The sequence below is a fragment of the Hemicordylus capensis genome, chromosome 4 (assembly GCF_027244095.1).
Source record: "Hemicordylus capensis ecotype Gifberg chromosome 4, rHemCap1.1.pri, whole genome shotgun sequence".
NCBI lineage: Eukaryota > Metazoa > Chordata > Lepidosauria > Squamata > Cordylidae > Hemicordylus > Hemicordylus capensis.
The window spans coordinates 249,343,677-249,364,403 of NC_069660.1; the positions used below are offsets into that span (position 1 = coordinate 249,343,677).

The 20,727-nt window shown below is 46.2% G+C and overlaps 1 protein-coding gene and 1 long non-coding RNA gene across 5 annotated transcripts in view; one reads left to right on the top strand and one right to left on the bottom strand.

Annotated features, from left to right (window-relative positions):
* Positions 1-3,510, bottom strand: part of CDH2 (cadherin 2) — a 183,761-nt gene extending 180,251 nt beyond the window's left edge. The window contains exon 1 of one of the 4 annotated variants that reach the window (XM_053242570.1): positions 2,801-3,510. In XM_053242570.1, coding sequence (XP_053098545.1) covers positions 2,801-2,875 — 75 coding nt within the window. In that variant the 5' untranslated portion in view covers positions 2,876-3,510. Of the gene's footprint in view, positions 1-143; positions 331-452; positions 498-623; positions 861-2,800 lie in introns of those variants that run through there. The other 3 variants (XM_053242569.1, XM_053242572.1, XM_053242574.1) reach the window with 3 other exon arrangements.
* A 3-nt stretch (positions 3,511-3,513) lies between these two features.
* Positions 3,514-20,369, top strand: LOC128321966 (uncharacterized). Its single transcript, XR_008305443.1, has 2 exons — positions 3,514-4,644; positions 20,202-20,369. It is a non-coding gene; the product is annotated as an uncharacterized LOC128321966 (long non-coding RNA).
* The last annotated feature ends 358 nt before the right edge of the window (positions 20,370-20,727 follow it).

Here is a 20,727-nt window from a genome sequence, read left to right on the forward strand (position 1 = left end):
AGATGTGCATGCTCCACTATCAGATACGATTAGATAATCCATCTAAGCTTTCACAAACTACTATGTCGATACCACTCCCTATCCCCAAGGGAGACTCTCCAAGCTCCAAAATGCAGGACCCCATTACCTTAGGGAGAACTCACCAGCATATGGCAAGCGATCTCTCTTTCATAAGGCACAACCCTCAATGATATCCATGTATCCAGACTGATCCACAGCCAAAGATCCAGTTACACACATACACCCCATATACAAGCCACAATTACCCTCTACCCAGCAGGGCACAAAATCACTCCAGGGAAACACAGTTAATTTCCCCTCCTCCCTTCCTGCCTGAACAAATTAATCTTTTGCTCCAGAAACCTAGGGCCACCCTAAGTTACCTCCTCCCAGCACCAACGGCCCACTCCCAGACTAGAAACACAAACTACCAGTATGGGTATCCAACTCACTTTCTTCCCACACAATGGCAAGTACCTCATGTACCCTTTCTAGGGAGATTATCTGAGTGGCTGCCAGGCACAAACAGCCTACAACAGAAATGGCCTGCCCATGCAGGTCCTATTTTACAAGAGCAGAAACAAACCCTACACAAACATGTGCTCAGGAGTGAATTCACAAACCTCTTGCTTCAGAAAACGATACTCCCTCCTGCCCTGCCGAGTGCTCTGACCTGAGCCACGAGGATATCCTAAAATATCCTCTCCCCTGTCCCTTTCCTCAAAATACAGTGGCATAAACGTCGGACTTCCTCAGCATCAAAGCCACAAGACAAGTAGATAGTCTTCTACTTGTCCCTCCCCAGTGCCACTGTGGCACAAATCCACACAACGCCAGCAGGATCTCCAGTTCAAGACCCCCAAATGCACTGGGCAGGACCTCTGTCTCGAGCCCTGGGGCACTTAGGCAGACCTGAGTTCTGCCTTGCTGGGTCTGCCCCCCGGCACCCCCTGTCGGGCGTGGGAGGTAACACGCCTTTAACTCGGAGAAAGAGAGCTTGCCCCTGTGGAAATTCCCGTTAGCTGCAGCAGCAGAAACAGCAGGGGGCAAGCGGGGGAAGGAGGTGAATGAGGCTGCTGGGCGGAGGCGGAGGCTGATTAAATTCTTCCCTGGAAGGGATTAGCGGGCAGAGCAGAGGGGCGAGGCAGCGGCTCAGCACGGTCCTCCTCTTCACCACCGCGCCTGAGGCCGCAGGAGGCGGCGTTCCACGCACGCACGCTTAACCAACCTACAGATTTCAGAGCGCGCTGGGCACTGCTCAGGAAGGATGGATCACTTTCCCAATATGTTTGCACCTTTAAGGCACACACGCTGGGTGGCCAAAGAATAGGAGAAATGGACATTCAAAACCACATCACTGCCTCCCTCCCCTGGGACCACACCTTTCTAGCCCTTGCCCTTTAATCCGGAACAGATACCTCACCCTGGTCCCACGGTCATAACGGCTAACGCGGATTAGACTCTCACGTGACTCCCAAGCAGGGGAAGATGAAATAGCTGTAAAATATGGGAAGAAACGTCCCGAGAGTGCAAAAGCGAAGCTGGTGAAGGAGCATTAAGCGGAAAGAGCAACTAATCCATTAAAAGATGCGAAGCTGATGCTTCGGGATAACAGAGACTACATACAGAACACAGGGGGCTGGAAAACTGGGACAGTGAACGCAGAATAGAAAGGGGTAAGCTTATGTATAAGGGGACGGCAGAGAAAGAGAATTCTGCGGCCCTTGCTGTGCCTGTGGGTCGGAGAGAAATCCTCCCCTGCTCCTGGATAGCTCGAGCCGGAGGCAAACCCTAACTTTCTCCATTCAGGGTAACTTCCAGCCTCAGGAAAACCTCTTCCTTCAAAAAGTGCGCGCCTCTCTGTATGTCACGCTTGCCCGCCAACCAGGAGAAAAAGGGGCACCAGCAGCTCTTCATCCCACCCTCTCAAGGGAAGAAGATGTGGGTGGCACCAACTCCTTTCCCACGCTTCCCTCCAAGGGAGAGATGGCGCCACGTCAGGGTCCCATTTCTGCTCATTTCCAAGTAAAAGGATCTTTGCTTCCTGCAAACCCCAGATCTCAGCGTTGCCTTATTGCAATCATTCCCTTTCCCTCCCTGGCAGTGTCAACCTTCCAGCCCTACCTTTTCCTTTAACCAACCACCCCATCCCACAACACAAGTGGGGGCGGCGGGGGTCCGAAGACTCCGAACTTCCCGCTACGTCCCTTTTGCATCCCGATCCTTTCCCAAGCAAAAGAGACATCTCTCCTATAGTAGTAGTAGTTTTTCTACTACTACTACTACTATTATTATTATTATTATTATTATTGTCGTCGTTGCCGCCGCCGCGGGCACCTGCTCTTCTTAGCCCTTCCCGCAGGAAAAGGTCTCTAACTCCCCTTCAACACAAGCGAAGAAAGACCAGCCTGCAGTTTTCCACTCGACACGGGAAAGGCTGCCTCCTCCTTATCCTTAACAACCCGAAAGCCCCCCATGTACTGCACCCCGTCTTCCCGGGGAGAAGGGGGCGCTTTCCTCCATGCGGTCTCGCCCCAGGGCTGCCGGGATGCAGCCGCCGCCGCCGCATTCCCAGCTTAGCAACCTGCTCCTGTTTCCCCCGGCAGACTGACTCTCCATTAGCCCCTATTCAACCAGGCCCAGCTGAGCCTGCGGGGCAGCTAGAAAGACTGTCCCCCCCTAGCCGAGCGCGCCCGCATCCTCCTCCAGCCCCCGCCACGCCACCGCCCTTTCCCGGGATCGCCAGAACAAAGAGCCCCCAGCCTAGCTGCTGCTCCTCTCTCCCTCTCCATCCTTTTACCTGCTGCAGGGCCGCCAGCACCATCAACAGCAGCGGCGGCAGGATCCGCGGCGACGCTCCAGCTATCCGGCACATGGAGGCGAAGCGAGGGGAGGAGAGAGAGAAGCACAAACGGGAGCGAGTGAGGCAAGGGCGAAAAGTCCAAGGATCGGGCGGGGGGCCCCGGAGCGTTTCGGGCCAAGGTGGGGAAGATGGGAGGGGGCGGCAGATATTCCGGGCTGGCCTGGCTCCGGAGGAGGTGGCGACTGAGACCTGGGTCAGGCTGCAGCTTGGCTTCTTCTTATCCCGCTCCCCCACCCCCCGCTCACGTCCTGGGTGCCTGCCGGGGGTGGGCTGTGCACACAAAAGGCAGCGGGCGAAGGAGCAGGCAATAGGCGCTGCTGGGGGTGGCTGGCGGCGTCAGCGGTTCCGCCGGGCTTTTCCTTGGTACATGTCCCTTCTTCTCGTCCCTCAGGCAGCGGCAGCTGCTGGGTTGCCCTCGCCGGAGACTTGAGGCAGCCCCGCTCTCAGTGCGTCGCCAAGTGCGCCTTGGCACTGCCGCTCCAACGCCGGCTCGGTTGCTGCATGCTCGCTCGCGCTCAGTCCCTCGCCCTCTTTCACTTTCTTGTCTCGCCTCCCTCGGCCGGCCAGCCAGCCAGCCAGCAGCAGCAGCAACCCCCTCTGTTGCAACAATGATAACAATACCGGAGCAGCCTCTGCCTCGCTCGCTCACTCTGCCTGCCTCTGTGTGTGTGTGTGTGTGCGTGCGCGCGCGCGGGCGGGCGGGTGTGTGTGTGTCTGTATGCGCCTTCCCTTGTGCCTGGCTGCTGCTCGCAGCTTCAGCTTCACCTCCTCCCCCTCCCACCCGGTTCTCCCTGCCGGCCGCACGGCCAATGAGAAGCTACCGGCTTCAGCTCAGCCCTTGCCCGGGCCAGGCAACCGCCCACAGCCACCCCTGAGCCCAAGGCTGGGCTTTTGCTGCTGCGGCTGCAGCCAGGCAGAGGTGCGCGGACGAGGCCGTGGAATTATTGTTGGCACTTTCGTCCTCGGGAAGAACCAGGGGCAACAAGCAGGGTGTGCCTGGGTTCCCGAAATAACGCACGCATCATGACGGGAATGGGGGCGCGGGGGGAGACAGAGAGGTAATGCTAATAAACAAGTGTGAGAAAGCTTTGCTGTTTATTTACGGGGTGAGACTCTCGGCCAGTGAGAGAAATAGCTATGCAAAAAGAAGACAAGCAAAACGCAGCAGCGCTAGGGAACGCTGTGCTAGCCCCATTGTCTGAGGCGCTTTGCAATGAGCCACCTGCTGGGAAAAGAAGCTTAGCTGTTTAGGCGGCTGGGTTTGCTTTTGTTTTTATCGCTCTCCCGCCATCGCCGAAAACCCTGGAATTTGACCAGCCAGCCAATTAGGAAGTTTCGCTCCCTGCGGTTATTGGACTAGCGGGCCTTTTGTCTCCTGCGTCGTCGTCTCTCCCGCCTCGCGATCTACTACCTGCCTCATTTCTCAGCAAATGTTTAAAAAAAAAAAAAAAAAAGCTTCGCTTAGTACTGGGCAGAGCTCCAATCTGTGTGTCCGAAAAATGTCAGGCTGCATAACGGAAATTAGGAAGGTTGCTGAGTGCACAGTAACAGCAAGTATCAGTGCTGGGTCATTTGCAGAGCTGGCAAGGATTTTCTCTCACCCTACAGGTCACTGAGCAAACTTGTTTTGTGTCCATGCATCAAAGCCTCCAGCCTGAGTGAGAAATAGCAAAGGGGGGTGGAGACTGTAGGCTCTGGCCCCAAGACAGCCTCACAAGAACGGTGAGTGGCTCATTCTTGATTTTAAAGCGGCTTCTTTGGAACTGAGCTTGCATGGAAGGGTGAGGAACATTTTATTTGCTCTACCTCGTGCTTTTGAAATGATGTAAACTGACATGCAGATATATTTTCAGACAAATGCTGTCTTTGCCACTATGAAAAAGATAAATAGTATTCTGGATTTTTCTTTACTACCTTGGTATAAAGAGCAACCCAGTCTGACACAGGATTAAGAATACAATCGGCCTCACACTTAACTCTGCAAACAGAAACTCACTCTCTCCAGAATATTCCTCTTTACTTCGATGAGACTGGTTCATTGCAAGTCTGTAGGACTTCTTCCGTACTCAGACATGTTTGCTACATAAATTATTGTTTATAAATGCACTATCATTGGTTTAACTTGTAAGCTTTCTCTGAGAAAGAGTAGTGTGATATAAGTCCACCATAGCCACTAGCTATGCACATGAAAATAATATTCAGACAGACCATTTTAATTACGCCACTTAATGGTGCAGCAGGGAAGCAACTTGCCTAGAGAGCAGGAGGCTGTTGGTTTGAATTCCTGCTGGTGTGTTTCCCAGAATATGGGAAACTCCTATATCGCGCCGCAGCCATGTAGGAAGGTGTTGAAAGGCATCATCTCATACTGTGCGGGAGAAGGCAATGGTAAACCACTTCTGAATTCTACCAAGGAAACCATATGGCTCTATGGTTGCTAGGAGTCAACACTGACTCAATGGCACAACCATTCCTTTCCTTTATGTTAATCACACAAAACAAAAATTCAGCAATTATCCCTGCCCCTTGAGGTAGTGTAGCGGGTAGGGTGTTGGATGTGGCTTAGAGAGGCCTGGGCTAAGTCCAGTATCACTGGCCTTGGTCAATCACAGTAGTCCTGCTCAATCTCCACACATACACTGGCAACATTTGTGTGTAATGCCAAACTGGAGTTGAATGCAGCAGAGGTTGGAATTTGTGTACATCCGAATGCATGAAACTGGGGTTTCGCAGCAAAAGTGACCTGTGGTTTCCCTTGTCAAACTCCAGCTTGGACCTTTGATTTGTAGTGAGTTTTGCTGCTCCAGCCTGAGGTTTGAAGGCACCAACATTACGTCTGAAGGCACCATAACCCGGGTTTTGTGCTGTTTCTGGAACCAAATCATAGAGAGGGCGGCCAGACCCATCCAGGACGTGGTTGCTCCATGCCTGCCCCACTTCTTGCTGGCCACCTCTCCAAGCACTTGCCTCGCTGTCCAGTCTCCACACTCCTCAAGCCATTGAAGACAACAGGGATGCCGCATTGTCCCACCCCAAGCTTCTAAGCCTGTCAAAGGGGGAAGTCACATTGGGGGATGCCTGCATTCCACTGTGTTTTTTGTTCCCCACTCTGGCAATGAGAAGAGAAAGGGGACAGGATGGCAAGATGGGCACTATGTGTTTTGGTCTACAAAAATGAATCAAAGAAGCATGTTCACAAGTACATGAAGTCACAGTGGGACCATAAACCGGACAACCAGATTAGATTGCTGCAAAGATCTGGGCAACCAGCTTAGATCGCTTGACAAGGTCATCTGAGGGGGCTCTGCTCCAGGTGTCAACAATGAGGGAGGCGAGGCTGTCGTGCACGCAGGACAGGGCCTTCTCTGTTACTGCCCCCAAACTCTGGAATGCTCTTCCAGTGGCTATTCACTCCTCTGTCTCCATGACAGTTTTTAGAAAGCGTGTGAAATCTTGGCTTTTTACGCAGGCTTTTATATGATTGGCTACTGTTGCTTTGTCTTTTGTATGGTTATATTGTGCGTGTATTTTAAATCTTTAAATCTTTTTAGTCAGATCTGTTTTTATATTCTAGCTTAATATTTTAATTGTGTAATTTTTATAGTCTTGTTTTAATTTTTCTGTGTGATCCACCTTAAGATTGTTTTAATGAAAGGATATTAAATAATGAATATTATTCAATCAGATTTAACAATAAATAAATAAATAAATAAAGCTAGCTGACATGGCAGGCCAACGATACCCAAGGTCAGGATTAAAAGGAAGCCCCACCCAGGAATTCTTGGATGGCTCTGCCCTACTTTTTGCACAAGAATGTTGGAGAAGTGGGGCCCAGCCACTTCCATTTGAGTAAAAGCATGCAGTCTCTGGCATTATGCATGAGAAGAACCATCCAGTAGGAGCAGTATTGCCTCCAGTCACAGGAGAGATTCCTCCTGTGTGATGATGACGGATGCTGCTCTGGAACGGACTGCTCTCTCATGAGAGTGAAAGGCCATGGAGAGACCCATGCACTACTCATGAAAAGAACCATCCTGGGATACAGAGGAAAGGGGCAGAATCAATTATGCGTGATGATGCCCCTTCTCCCAAGGACTGTGCTCTCATGAGAGTGAAAGGCCATGGAGACACGCATGCGGGCCGGACAGCAACTGCCGCCCAGCCTGGCTGCTCAACACAAGCTGCAGGGATGGGTACCCAAGCAACAACTTTCCCTGTCTTGACAACTGCCACAGAGATACAGCCCAAACAGCCCCTCTGCCAGTCCAGTCGTCCATTGGCATAAATCCATGTTTGGGTTTGCCCAGTATGGCCACACTACTTCCCTGAGATCACTGGTAATCAGGGCTCCCCTCACCTGCGATTCCCCACGGTGGCCGATCTGCATATGCCACAACACCAGTCCAAACCCAGGAAATTTGAGAGTAAAAATCCTGGTGTTTCCCTAGTCTGCCCATCTGAGACTGCCCGGACACATGGAATGACCAGTACTCCTTGGGAGTATGAAAAGGTTGCCTTGAGAGGAGGGGGTCCCATTGTACTAGTTCTAATATTTACCAGAGAGAACAGGGCCCCCGCACAAGTGGAGGGCCCTTGATTTGGATGGCCTACCTCATGAAAGCACAGTCTGAAGGAGACCTGAAGCTCACTGAGCCTCTGGTCCTCCCCAGTGGATTCGCCCTCTCATGAGAGGGCTAATCCCCAAGTGGCAAGCCGGCACGGGGCCAGGAGCATGCTTGGGTGTTCCTGAACTGCTTTGCCCAGGTCTGCCATTGCAAGAGCATCCTTTGCCACAGTGGACCAGAGCCCATGATCCTTTGCCCTCCCACATATACATATTCCCTCCTTGGAAGTCATCATGATCCCTTCCCAAAGTGACAGAAAAATAGTGCCCCCCTCCACCCCCACCCCCATTGCTAGTAATTGTGCTTGTGCGGGACTGTTTTGCTGTGGGGCTCTTACGAGGGTGGTGGTGCAATCACTGTCAAGAGAAGGGCTTGAATGCCATTTAAAGGGATTTGTTTAGTTAGTTAGTTATCATAAAATCACAGGTTAAAATACATAAAAAATGATAAAAACAATATAAAACGAATTATTAAAATTCTCACTAAAAGCTTGTGAGAACAGGAAAGTCTTGAGGGCCTTCCTGAAAACAAACAGAGAAGGAGATGCTCTTATTTCAGCAAGGAGCATATTCCAAAGCCCTGGGGCAGCCTCAGAGAAAACCCGGTCCCAAGTCGCCACCAGATGAGCTGGTGGCAACCATAACCAGACCTCTCCAGAAGATCGTAAAAGGCAGGAGTGTTCATGATTTAATGCCCTTTCCTTGGGTCCATTCTGAAAAAGGCATGATCATGCTTGGCACACACCCTTGAAGATTGTGGCCAATGACTGCAGCCCTGCAGATGTTCGGACACCTTACCCACAGTCTGGTGATGCAAGCGCTACGGATCTTGCTGGGGTGCAGTCTTGGACGACCAGGAAATGGGAGTAGCTCCCCTGCCCTGAAACCAGAGATTACTGGGCTATGGTTGGACAAACATCTGCGAACCAATTCATGGTTACAAAAATTAACTTCAGGTTCATCTACCAGCAGTTTGCCGTTACTTGCAAATGTGACCACAGAATGCAGGGAGAACAGGAACATGCTGGCTAGCCACATCCCCGCACCACTATACTCCATGATACACACCCCAGGTACCTCCCCTCTCCGTTAAGCACTTGTCCACAATGGGCAACGTGGAACATGGGGAGAGATCTTCCTATCGCAAAAAATCATGGGAACAATCTTACTCCACATTCCAACATTGCCCTCTGTGGTCAAGTACCAAATATGGAGATGCCTGTGGGGGAGGAGGCCAATGAGTGTGTCAGTGCAAGGGTGTGTGACTAGCCAGCATGCTTCCCCTTTCTTGCATTCAGTGAACACAGGGAAAGTAACATGTACATTTGGCTTACCTCTCAACCTAATTTTCTTCAGGTAGCTGTGATGACCTTATGTAAAATATTTCATACCCATGGACTTCATAGCATCTTTTAATGGGCATTAGAAAAGCAATGTTCATTGTTGAGTTTTTGAAGCCAGTTGGTCAACAAGGAAAGTGGAAAAGTCCTCAGGATGTCATAATCATTTCATGATTATAGCTAAGTTACAAGAGGCTCGGCAGTGTTTTGGAGACAAAATTGCTCAGCACTGCAGGTAGAGTTAATCATTTCTGCAATGGGATTTTTAAAAAGCAGCCTCATTGCTTGCAGAATTCAAGCTCTCTTTGGATTCCCTCTGAGTTTTAGATGCCTTGGTGATAGATCATCATTGACTGAGATATAGACAGTCACAGCACTATTGCCTTGTTCTTCTGGATATGGATTGGATGAGGTAACTCCTGGCTAGCTAAGTTTTTAGTTACCCTAACTTGCCAGATCCTGAAATCACCTGAGTTCAGATGTTAAGAAAAAGAGTCAGTCATACAAAATTTTATTATCATCCCTGTTATCTAAATAAGGCTTAAGTAGGCTTAATTAAGTGTCTCAAAATTGCCTTTTGTGCTGGTGTGAGTTTCACTACATTAATTTTAACTAGGAAGATTGCAGGCTAATAAATCTGAACACTAAAAATTCATACCATCCAGGGTCCAATAGCCAAAACAGCCATAGGGGTGCTAACATAAAGACACCGATCACCAGCTTCCTCACACTAATATCTGCCACCAAAGGAGCCTGAAACTATGCACTCAGCAGCACAAGTCACACAGAAGTAGAAACTCTCCCCTGATATGTCCAGGAAGCCAGCATCCTGTTCAGCAGATGGGGAACTGAATCTCAGAGCTAGCATCTTGTCCAAGGTCACTTGAGGGAGCTTGAGTCAAGAACTGCATGCATGATAGCTGACCAGCCCCCAAATCTGATGCTTCAATGAGCAGATTATAACTAGCCCTTAAAAATCATAAGGAGGCATGAATAAAACAGAAAGGTCCAAGGGTAATCGTGATCTACAGAAATTAGATGTGCTGGTATCATTAACGAGAGCATAACAAAGGCCTGATTTTCAGCAGTTCCCATTACTAAGTAAGAAAAGAACAACTTTTCTCATCCAGATCCAGATTTTCTTTATTTGTCATAGATTCTAGAGGGCTTGTGGTGATGTCTTAGCTGAGCAAAGAAATGAGTGTGTCCAAGGCTGAAGACCAACAGTTTATCTACTGTATCAGATGGTACTGGCTCCTCATGCCAGATATGTGTTACGTAAAGGGCTGATACCACTGTCCCAAAGAACAGACATCCCTTATTTCACAACAATTAGCTCTCCACTATACCACATCTCCATAAAGTCTTTTATTCTTGACATTTTGATCTGGCAGCTGAGTCATCGGCTTAATTTCCAAACAGAAAGAAGCTGAGGCTCAGGTCTGCATGGAAGCCATGTCTTCTTATCTTGAAGACCTTTCCCCCAATTCCCAGCAAGTTGTAGGGAAAGGCATTCTGTACGGCTGAAAGGCACAGTTGCTTCACATGGAGCCCAGTTGAACCCTGGCACTGGAAAACAGGGCTTGACGCTCAGCCCTGGTAAAACCTGGCCCAAATTAAACTGCTGGCAGCACCAGCATGATGTCTGTGAAATTCAAATTGTCATCTGATTAGTTTTTAATTAATCTGGTGGTGATTGTTTTCAGCCACATGGCCATTTTTAATGTGTTCTACCTACCACACACACAATATAGGAAATGAAAATTCAAAGTTTGTATATACTGTATTTACATGAACTTACATACAGAAATGAGCCATTATCATTCCACTGTGAAGAGTGTCGTGGTATATGAGCTTACATGGTGCCCTTTATACTCCCATTTATACTAATCCTATCCTGGTTTTACTGGAGTGACATTTGAAATGGAAGCTAGGAAAGCTGTTTTCTGGATGTTGAGATGAACTGATTAAAAAATTGCTAACATGAAGATAAACAATTAGCATTTTCAGAAACATTTGTTTTGGTCTTGACATTTGGAAAAGCAAAATGTTTGGTAGTGTTTTCCCTGAACAGAATGTGGGGAAATGTACTAAAAAGATTCAATTTCTGTTCAAAGTATATATACTTTAAACTCCTGAAATGCATCGTGTTTATGTTCTTGGAAAACTGCTTTGATTGTTTTGAACGAAAAATGGTAAATAACTAATAATAATTTACTAGCCGACCCTGCACAGAGCATCTGTGCACTCTTTGGGGCCGGTGGTTACCTCCCCCCCACCCACCCCCCACACACCCCTTCTGCCCCAGTCTCTGCTTCCTGACCACGGCCGGCCCGTGCAGGGCCAAGCTGCCTCTCTTCCCCACTACCACTTCTGCTCTCCCACTTTCTTTCCCCCCTCTTGGGCCTGGCCTCCGCAGCCAGGCCAGCCACCACCGCCACTTGCCTCCACGGCCGGGCCCACCACCGCTTCTGGCCTCTGCGGCCGGGCCTGACACCGCTGCAGCAACCAGTCCGCCTGGGTGTGCCTCAGCCTATCAGGTGCCTCCACCACCCAGCCAATCAGCTGGGTGCTGGGACACACATTCTAAAGGCACACCCAGGAGGATTAAATATATAAATAAATACATACTATATTCTGTTTTGGGTTGTTCACTCACTTGTCTAATAAATGAGATGGGGTGGGGGGAGGAATGGGGCTGCAGCTCAGTGACAGAGCATCTGCTTTGCCTGCAGAAGGTCCCAAGTTCAATCCTTGGCATTTCCAGGGTAGGACTGAGAAAAACACCTAAAGCCTGCAGAGTTACTTCCAGTCAGGGTAAACAATATTGAGCTAGATGGACTGATGATCCGACTCAGTAGACAGCAGCTTCCTATGTTCCTATCTGGATGAGAAATAATATTTTTAATCAACATTTTCTCCCCCCTCCCCAAACAATTTGCACAGAATCAATGTAACACTCATTGCTCATGCCAAGTAGATTCCATGTACAGTTGCTTTGTAGTAAGCTTATTTTGTTTATTCCATTTTTTCATCTGACTCTGTAGGCATTTTCAGAGAGAAAACTTATAAAACACAAAATATGGAAGTCCATGTGGATATTAAATAATCTGTCTCCCACAATTATTCTGCACAAAGTAAATTTTGGAACCTCACATTTCTGAATTCAGCCTTTCATTAAAGTGGCTTTATAGCATACCTGGAAAATGACCGGACTGTAGCTTTGGTTGTCAGTCTACATGGTGAAGTTTCTGCTGCTGCTGGCAACCAAATTATTAACAGAAAGAGCAACCTTATGAAATAAAAATGGCTTTCACAGCAGTTTTCAGCAGATAGACAGGGTCACATTCTGCTTTTAGCTACACAGTTGTAACTGACTGAAGATTCTGGTTTATGGTGTTGGCCTATTGCAATGATATGTTTATAATCTGTGCATTTCTCTGTCATGAGCCGTTATGACATGACATGAGTCATGTAAACCACCCTGAGCCATTTTTGGAGGAGTGGTATATAAAATAAAATAAAATAAAATAAATGAATCCTGTTGCCTACTAAGATCATCTCGAGAGGTCCGGTTACAGTTGCCACCGGCTCGTGTGGTGACGACTCGGGACCTGGCCTTCTCTGGGGCTGCTCTGGGGCTCTGGAATATGCTCCCTCTCAAAATAAGAACATCTCCTTTTCTGTTTGCCTTTCAGAAGACCCTCAAGATGCACCTGTTTTCTCAGGCTTTTAACTGAAATTAATTTTTAACTGAAATTAATTTTAAACCATTTTATTGTTTTTATCCTGTGAGATTTCTTTAGCTTTTTATTTTGTATTTGTGGCATTTTAAACTGTGCACACCATCTAGAGATGCACATATCAGGCAGTATATAAATATGATAAATAAATAAATAAGTTTCTAAGTCACCCAATGCAAGTGCCCATTAGATTCTGCATTCATATGAAATTTCATGCTACAGGAAGTAATCACATAAATAATCCCAATGACTTAAAATTCTTACACTGTGTACAGAACAAGCACTGGCAGCATATTGTGAAGAGTCAGAGGTTGTCAGAGTCAGAGGTTGAAATGGCCACCTATCACATAGGAATTTACTTAAGATTACAAATTTGAACTTCATGACTTGTGGAGCATCAGTGGTACTGCTACCACCACCAGGGGTGGCCCTTTCATGAGACAAAGTGAGGTGGTTGCCTCAGGCAGCCGATTAGTGGGGTGCCAGCAGGGCAGCAAAATGTCCCCTGCTGCTGCCATTGAAGCAACTCTTCAAGACCAATCTGCCCCTTGCAAAATCTGCAAGGAGCAACTCTCCTGATACCCTTGCAAAGCTTGCAAGAAGCACAAGGAGAGAAGAGGAGGCTGCTGGTAACCTTCCTTCCTTCCCACTCCTTGGTCACTTCCAAAGCTTGCAAGGATTGGTTTTGAAAGGGGGCTGACCCCCCACCAGCAGTGTGGAACAAGGCAGCATCTGACACCTCACCTCAAGTCCTGCAGTACCTTGGGTCACCACTGCCGATTGGTAGCGTTTCAATATTTATTTAGAGCCAAGAATGTGGTCTGTGCTATATAAAGCAGGGCAGACACCCCCACCCCCCCCAAAGTTACATACTGCTTGCCAGTAGTGTGGCAATCTCACAGTGGGGAAGGGAAGTTTTTTGCTAAGAGGAGAACAGAGGGAAGAGAAGGAGGAAGATGTGCTAGATAAAGGAAGCAAACTAGGATTGGGAGAAGGAACTGAGCAGGGGGGATCCTACTATGTGATCACTTCCACTAGCTTTCACAATAGCCCTATCTATTTCAACTGCAGTTTTCCTTCCAGATTAGTCCCCATAAGTCTCTGGGTATGTTGCCAGGATTCCCCATCCCAAGATGTCATAACACTAACCTTATTTTAGAAAGTGCATGTCAGGCCAACCACTTAGTTCCTTCCTAGTCAGGAACTGGGCTGGGTGAGACAGTTTTTGCAGGGGCATGCAGGGTCATCTCCCCAATAGATTTCAGCTGGCTTGGTACTGACCTCTCTTCCCATGTGGCTCTTTCTTGCCACATGGACTTGGAGAGGAAGAGAAAACTAGCCTGGAAAACAGGCAGGAAGGTTTGACCTATCCAAAAAGACAGTGGACCGGGTCTCACGATCCGTGAGACCCGGTTTGGGGCGGTGAGCGGGAGGAAACCCTGGGCGGCCGGATCAGCTGCCCACACGATTGCCGGCTCCAAGACTGGGGAGCTCAGGAGTTGCGCGACACCTGGAAGCCCCAGTATGCCCTGCGTGAGCACGCAGGGCATACTGGGGAGACCCCTGGAGCTGGGAGGTGGCTTTTCCCCTCCCCTCCGGGGGTCTACTCGTGAGTAGCTGCGGCGATTCAAAAAAACAGGTTTGCAGAGCACTCGCTCAGCAAACTTGGTTTGAGGGCAGGGGTTCTTGAGCGAGTTACCCTCTCCAGAACCACCGGGCTCGCAACCAAGCCTGGTGGTTCTGACGATCTGCAAAAATCGGGCTAGGCTCTCGTAGCCCAATTTTTGCAGATCCTGGGAATAGCCCCAGTATTTATTAGAGGGAAGGGCAGCCGGTCTTGTAGTAGCAAGCACAAATTGTCCTCTTTGCTAAGCAGGATCCACCCTGGTTTGTATTTGAATGGAAGACTACATGCGTGAGCACTGCAAGTTATTTATTTAGTTAGTTAGTTGATTTATATACCACCCTTCCAAAAATGGCTCAGGGCGGTAGGGTGGGGCCACTCTGGTAAGAGCACCTGCATGCTCTGGACATCTCCAAGATAGGGCTGAGAGAGATTCCTGCCTGCAGGAAGAAAAGAAGCTGCTGCCAGTCCTGAGTTAGATGGACCAATGGTCTGACTCAGTATAAGGGAGCTTCCTGTGTTCCTGTGTAAGAGGAATCTGGACAATTTCTGAATAAGTTTGAAAATATCAAGCAAGCTTTATTAATGTTAAATAAACTAACATTAATTACCTTATCTCTATTTAATGTCTAGCAATATCCTCTCATAATAACATTCTTTGTCACTCTATTGCTCCCCCAAACTAGTTGTTCTGTAGACACCCCTGACTAGTAGCAACATATTAAAGCATCACACTTCGTGTGTTTGACTGTGTAGATAGATATTCAGAGAAAGAGCATCTGGTGGACTTTGTTTATAACTTGGAAAATGTATACATTCTTTGGTTATCTTTGAACATGGCCATTCTCCAAGATGCAAAGGTATAGTTTACATCACTTGGTATGCTGTTAAAAAAAATACTAAATCTGTCAGAATAAAAATAAAATATGATCTCTTCCAAAAGGTCACACACTATGATGTTTTTGACAAATGTAACGTGCATGGCTTTTGATAAATATTTGCCCTGAAAAGGTTCTCTTATTTATAACTCAAAAATGCTGGCTTTACTGTAAGAGATACCATACGATTTTTGATTAACTTCTAGGATGAATGTCCTTGCAGTAATTATTTAAAGAAAAAACTTTGAAAAGGGTTTCCTAATAAAACTGTGGGATATTAGTCATTGATAAGTGTTTTGTTCCTCTGACTTCATATGGACAGTTCCAGAGTTTGAGCCTTGACCTCCCCTATTCAAAGCAAGAATCTTGTCCTCAGACCCACAAGCCATCCTTGCTTGAAAGCTTGGAGCCATCTTCTCCAGAGCTATAAAAAGAAGCCTTTGAATTCCAGTGCCTTCGACGAACAATGATTATGTATCTTGTTCAGATTCCAGGAAGCAATCCTATATGAGATGTTATGACATACTTCATTTCTTTTTGTGAGATACAGCCAGGGGGTTACTGTAGTTTTCTACTCTTCTGTCTATACCCTGGATAGGATCACATTAACTATGAAACTCTTTGTTTGGTATATATGCATTCTTCAGTTGAATTGGATACCAGAGTCTGAAAGTAGCTATGGCACTAGACTCACATTGTCCCTACCCACAAGCAATCTGCCCATACTTTGTATGTTAACAAAGATATAAATTGATAAAGCACATCTATTAATGACTCACAGTGGTGCCGAATAGAAAGGAAATGAGTATTCCTTTCATACCAACAGCCTATTGGGGTCTACAGTTCTGTAATCACAACCCCTCCAACAATGTGATTGGGCTATATTGCACTACTAGAGATAAAAAATATAGAGTGAGGTAAATGTGCACGCTTTAATTAAGTAGATAAATGTATTTTGGGGGAAGTTGGAACTTTAAGATTTTTGGTCAGAGATTGGGAAGGAGAACACACCAGTGCCATAAACCCACCCCAATCATCTGTGTTGGCTTCCTCCTAACTTCCAGACACAATTCAGGGTGCTTATCTTGACCTAAAAAGCCTTTAATTTCTGGGTCCCAATATACTGTGACAAGTCAGGCTATCTTGATTTCCATAATTAGGCCTATTGAGATGTTTTTGCCTGACAAACCTGATGGAATGATCAATGGCTTAACTAAAGAATATTGATGTTTCTTAATGGCTCCATTGTTTGGAATGAAATCCTGATCCCAGTTCGGGGGGGGGGGGTGGAGAAAGAGAGATGGTTAGAGAAGCAGGTGCACTTTGAACAGAGGAAGAGAGCTGTAAGGTTTCAGATGATTAAAACTGGTGTGCAATGATCTTTTGGAATTTGATGCAAAATTCATAGTTGTGCTGCCTGCTTTAGGAATCTTCTAGATTCTAATAGATCCATTTGTAAATAAGCAGATCATACAAAGGCACCGTAAATCTCCAATGAACTTTCTCTCATGCATTCATCTAAAGTAAACTAAGGGGAGCACCTTTATTTATCCATTAAAATATTTACAATTTGCCTTTCTGTTCTATAATGTGGCCCCCAAGATAGCAACAAAAACATTAATAAGATATAACTCAATAAAACATGAAAACTTAGAAACATAAAACAAAATAGCATAAACATAATCACATCAAAACATTAATGAAGTTGGCAGAAGAATAAGCAAAAGGACTTAACAATAGCCAAAGGCAGATAGAATAAGCCATTATAGGACTTTCTCAACGATCCTGACCACATGCATGCCTGAACTGTGTTGCTTTCTCCTGGTGTCTAAATGTGGTAAAAGAGGAAGGTCAACCAAGTCTCCTGGGGAGAAGAATTCCATTGTTCCAGTGGCACTACCAGAAAAAAACACCCTATCCTGTGCATACCCACCCCCACAACTTTTGATGGGTCAGAGTCATAAAACAGACCAGGGCCTCAACTAATAATAGGGTAAGCTCCTTAATAATTCCTGGAGAATGCCTCTTTTTCTATATCAAGTTACTATTATTTTGTTTGTTTTATTTAAAATATGTCTATACCACCCCGAACTTGCATCCCTGGGCAGTTTACAATGAAGATGCATAATTGACTCAGATTTTAACATATGTTCACCATAGATGCATAAGGGAATAAGGACCTATAGAGAGACATTCTCATGGGCAGCTTTGAGGCTGAAACCAACTGTAATGCACCTACTTACCCACCTCAGTGCACTCCAGCACAGTGCAGATCTCATGACTTGAACTGTGAAATGAACAATCATCTTTGAATGCCGAGTCCCATGAAAGCAAATTGCTCCGGTGTTTGCTACAGAGGAAGGTACTTGAGCCATGTAAAATACCATAAATTGAACACTCTACCAATGCATATTATAAATAGCTTTTGGAACTGGAGCAAAGATTTGACGTTACGTATTTCAGTTACGGAATATTATTAATGTTAGTCCCCTAAGAAAAATCACCACACTACAGGTGAAAGGTTTTTTGTTTGCTTGCTTGTTTCAGATTACAAGGACATGAAGCAACAATAAGCAGATCATCTTCCATTCAAATATTAAATAATGTAGGCCCAGATTTGTTTTTTAAGTAAATAAGCCAACTGCTAGCCTTGTCCTCTCCATTTTCTTTCTATTTTTGTGAGACAATATGCTTGATAAATGAAAATATAGGGTATAATGTTCATCTTTAAAAGAAACATCTTTTTTGTTCTTTTGAGCAAACTTCATTTCATCATTTTAACAGCTAACAGCTGCTTGCTTTATGGACAAGATGATAAGGAAAATGTAAGAAAACTGTTTCTATTTCAAGAGGTGTTCAGGCATGCAAGATTTTCCTACATCCAGTGCAGTTCTGGATCACCAGATCAGACGTTTAATTTAGCTAGATCTTCAACAAGCAAGATACAATCTGGGACAGAGCAGCGCCCACACCCCTGGTGACATTGCACTTTGGATTGTGAAGGCAGCACAGCCTATCTGCCTCTACCTCATCTGTTGTGCTGGTCTCTAGTCCAAATAGTGTGAACATCTTTCAGAAGAAGTTATAATCAGAAGTTGAGATAAATGGGAACAGTATTTCCTGTTCTCCACATCTCATAGCAGGAGCGGCCTGTCCTAACAAGCTGGTGGGGCACTGAACAAGACGCAGCTATCTCCAGTTCTCTGTTGCTCCCCCTTCTTTCTCTCATGCTACCCCACCCCTGTGTTAAAACCTGCATGGCTTGCAGGCTGGCCATTCATCAGGTAGAGCTGTGTGGGCGGGTAGGGGATGTAGGGATGTATAGTAGGTACAATTGAACAATGGGGGACAAGTGTCCCAGGCTCTGTGGAAGGAGGGGCCCACCAGCTGGGTTAGAGCTTGCTTTTTGCTCTCCCCTTCACACCTCTTTGAAGAGATGACAACAAGGAGCCAGTGGGCATCTTCATTTTTTGTCCCAGGGCCCACTCCAACCTTGCTATGCCCCTGTACTCCATTCATTTTGGAGTGTGATTCTTTCTGAAACAAATGGTGGTCTGTTTGAAAGTAAGAGAAAGGTCCAAAGGGCCTGACACCTTCACTCAGCAGCAGCAGCAGATGCATGGGGGACTGCTAAGTTGGCACCATGCAGATTCAGAGCTGCTGACTGGCTAATAATGTGCCCAGCATGGGTGTGGGCCACAGAGGCACCTGCACAAAACTGACCAAACAGCTCTCATACCGGCACTGCCACTAAGGACATCAGGCCCCCTGCCCATGGTCCCCACAGCTGCAGCCTCTTGAACATATGGAGCTGACTAACTCTGAGTCGAATCACTGGTCCATCTGGCTAAGGATCACCAAGGTGAGAGAAGTTTCCCAGCCCTACTGCCTGAGATATTTTCACTAGATATCCTAAGGACTGGACCAGGAACCTTCTGCATGCAAACTAGTATGTGCCCTACTGCAGTGCTCCTCCTCTTATTTCCCAAGGCACTGCCTCAGTAGCTACTACTGGTGATGGCCCTTTTTCTCCAGACCTCAGTGCACTGGTTACTTGTGCACTTTAAGTGAGTAAAAAATTCTGGCTGGCATCCAGATTAATGAAGCACTGGTATCACTAATGCTGCATATTTGGGGGAAGGGATGATTTTCGTCAATCTCTCCTTCCCTCTGAAGCTAACTGACTCCCGAAAATAAGTTCCTGAGGGATGCACAGCCCTCAGGGACATATTTCATAGAGAGAGATGGACAAAAATCATTCCTTTCCCCAAAGCATGTGCACAGTGTTCCTACATCAGTGCTTCATTAGTCTGAATGATAGCCAATGTTTATTCAGATCAGTCAGCTCTACCCAGAATTTAGTCCATACAGTACCCTTAGCACAGGGTTTCTCAAAGTTGAGTCCCCAGATATTTGACTTCAACCCACCATCATCCCTTTGACCATTGCGGCTGGGGCTTATGGGAGTTGAAGCCCAGCAACATCTGGGGATCCAAGTATGAGAATGCCTGCCTTAGCAAATTACCTCTAAGTAAACTATAGCTAACACTGCCAATGACAGATAAAATATTTTGCTTTGTATGGGAGGCTATTTCTACGAATGATAAAAAGTGTAGTGCTTTGACATAGAACAATGAGGTTAATTTTAGAAACAGGCTCAGCTTTAGACATTATGTCCAAAGGCAATGACGTGATTATTGTTATTGTCTTGAAAGAAAATTAAAAGTTTGGGATGAAGGAAAACAAACCTGCTAGAGACACTCCAGTGACTTTGGTGATTTAAGCAAATGGAAGAATTGTGTTTAAAACTGATGGGTGAAACAATATGGGGTATGTTTTAAGAGGATTTTCTAGAGATTGGATAAATGGCTGATATTAATTTTATTGAGATTCCTGCTGTTAAAACATTGCACAATGTCTCCAGAATTTCCTAATGTTTGACTGCTTGGGAACTAAGTTGACTTTGCCTGTCAAGCAAGTTGAAGGACATGGAACAGTTAAAGCTATTTTAATCTTATGTTCTACCTCGAATTTAAGATGAAGCTAAGGTATTATGCCTGCTGAGAATTTCCTGTGCAAGAAAGTTCATTCCCACTTTTTAATCTATTTCTTTTTATGCATTATAACAGGATTTGCATCACATGATCATGCAGCTTGGCAGTACCATACACTGTTTGGAACACATGCAAAGAGCAGCCAAAATGACAGATGCGAGCAACTTTTTGTTTCTGAGTTTCTTGGTTTTTCTACAACAAAAATATCAACTTAAAATAGTGTCAAGAGGTTGAAAATTTCAAGGTTTTTTGGACTGTGTTTTTGAAAAAAATAATCTATAAAAACTATAGTGAAATGGGTTGACCAGAGAGTATACAGCGTGGGGGATTTAGGGAGCACTCTCAGAACTATATTTTTGGTACGAATTCATTCCCATGAGATACTTATGGGAGACCATCTGTAGGACTGTATTGTGATCAATCTACTTAATTTACTGTTCACTGATTATGAGTATAGTTGTGAATTATAGGTGGACCTCATTATCCGCGGGAGTTCCATTCCTGCATATTACCGCAAATAACGAAATCACAGATAATGAGTTATTGAGTCTGTGGGAAAGCAGAGGTTAGGTTCCCAGACTTTTAAAAAACACCAAAAATC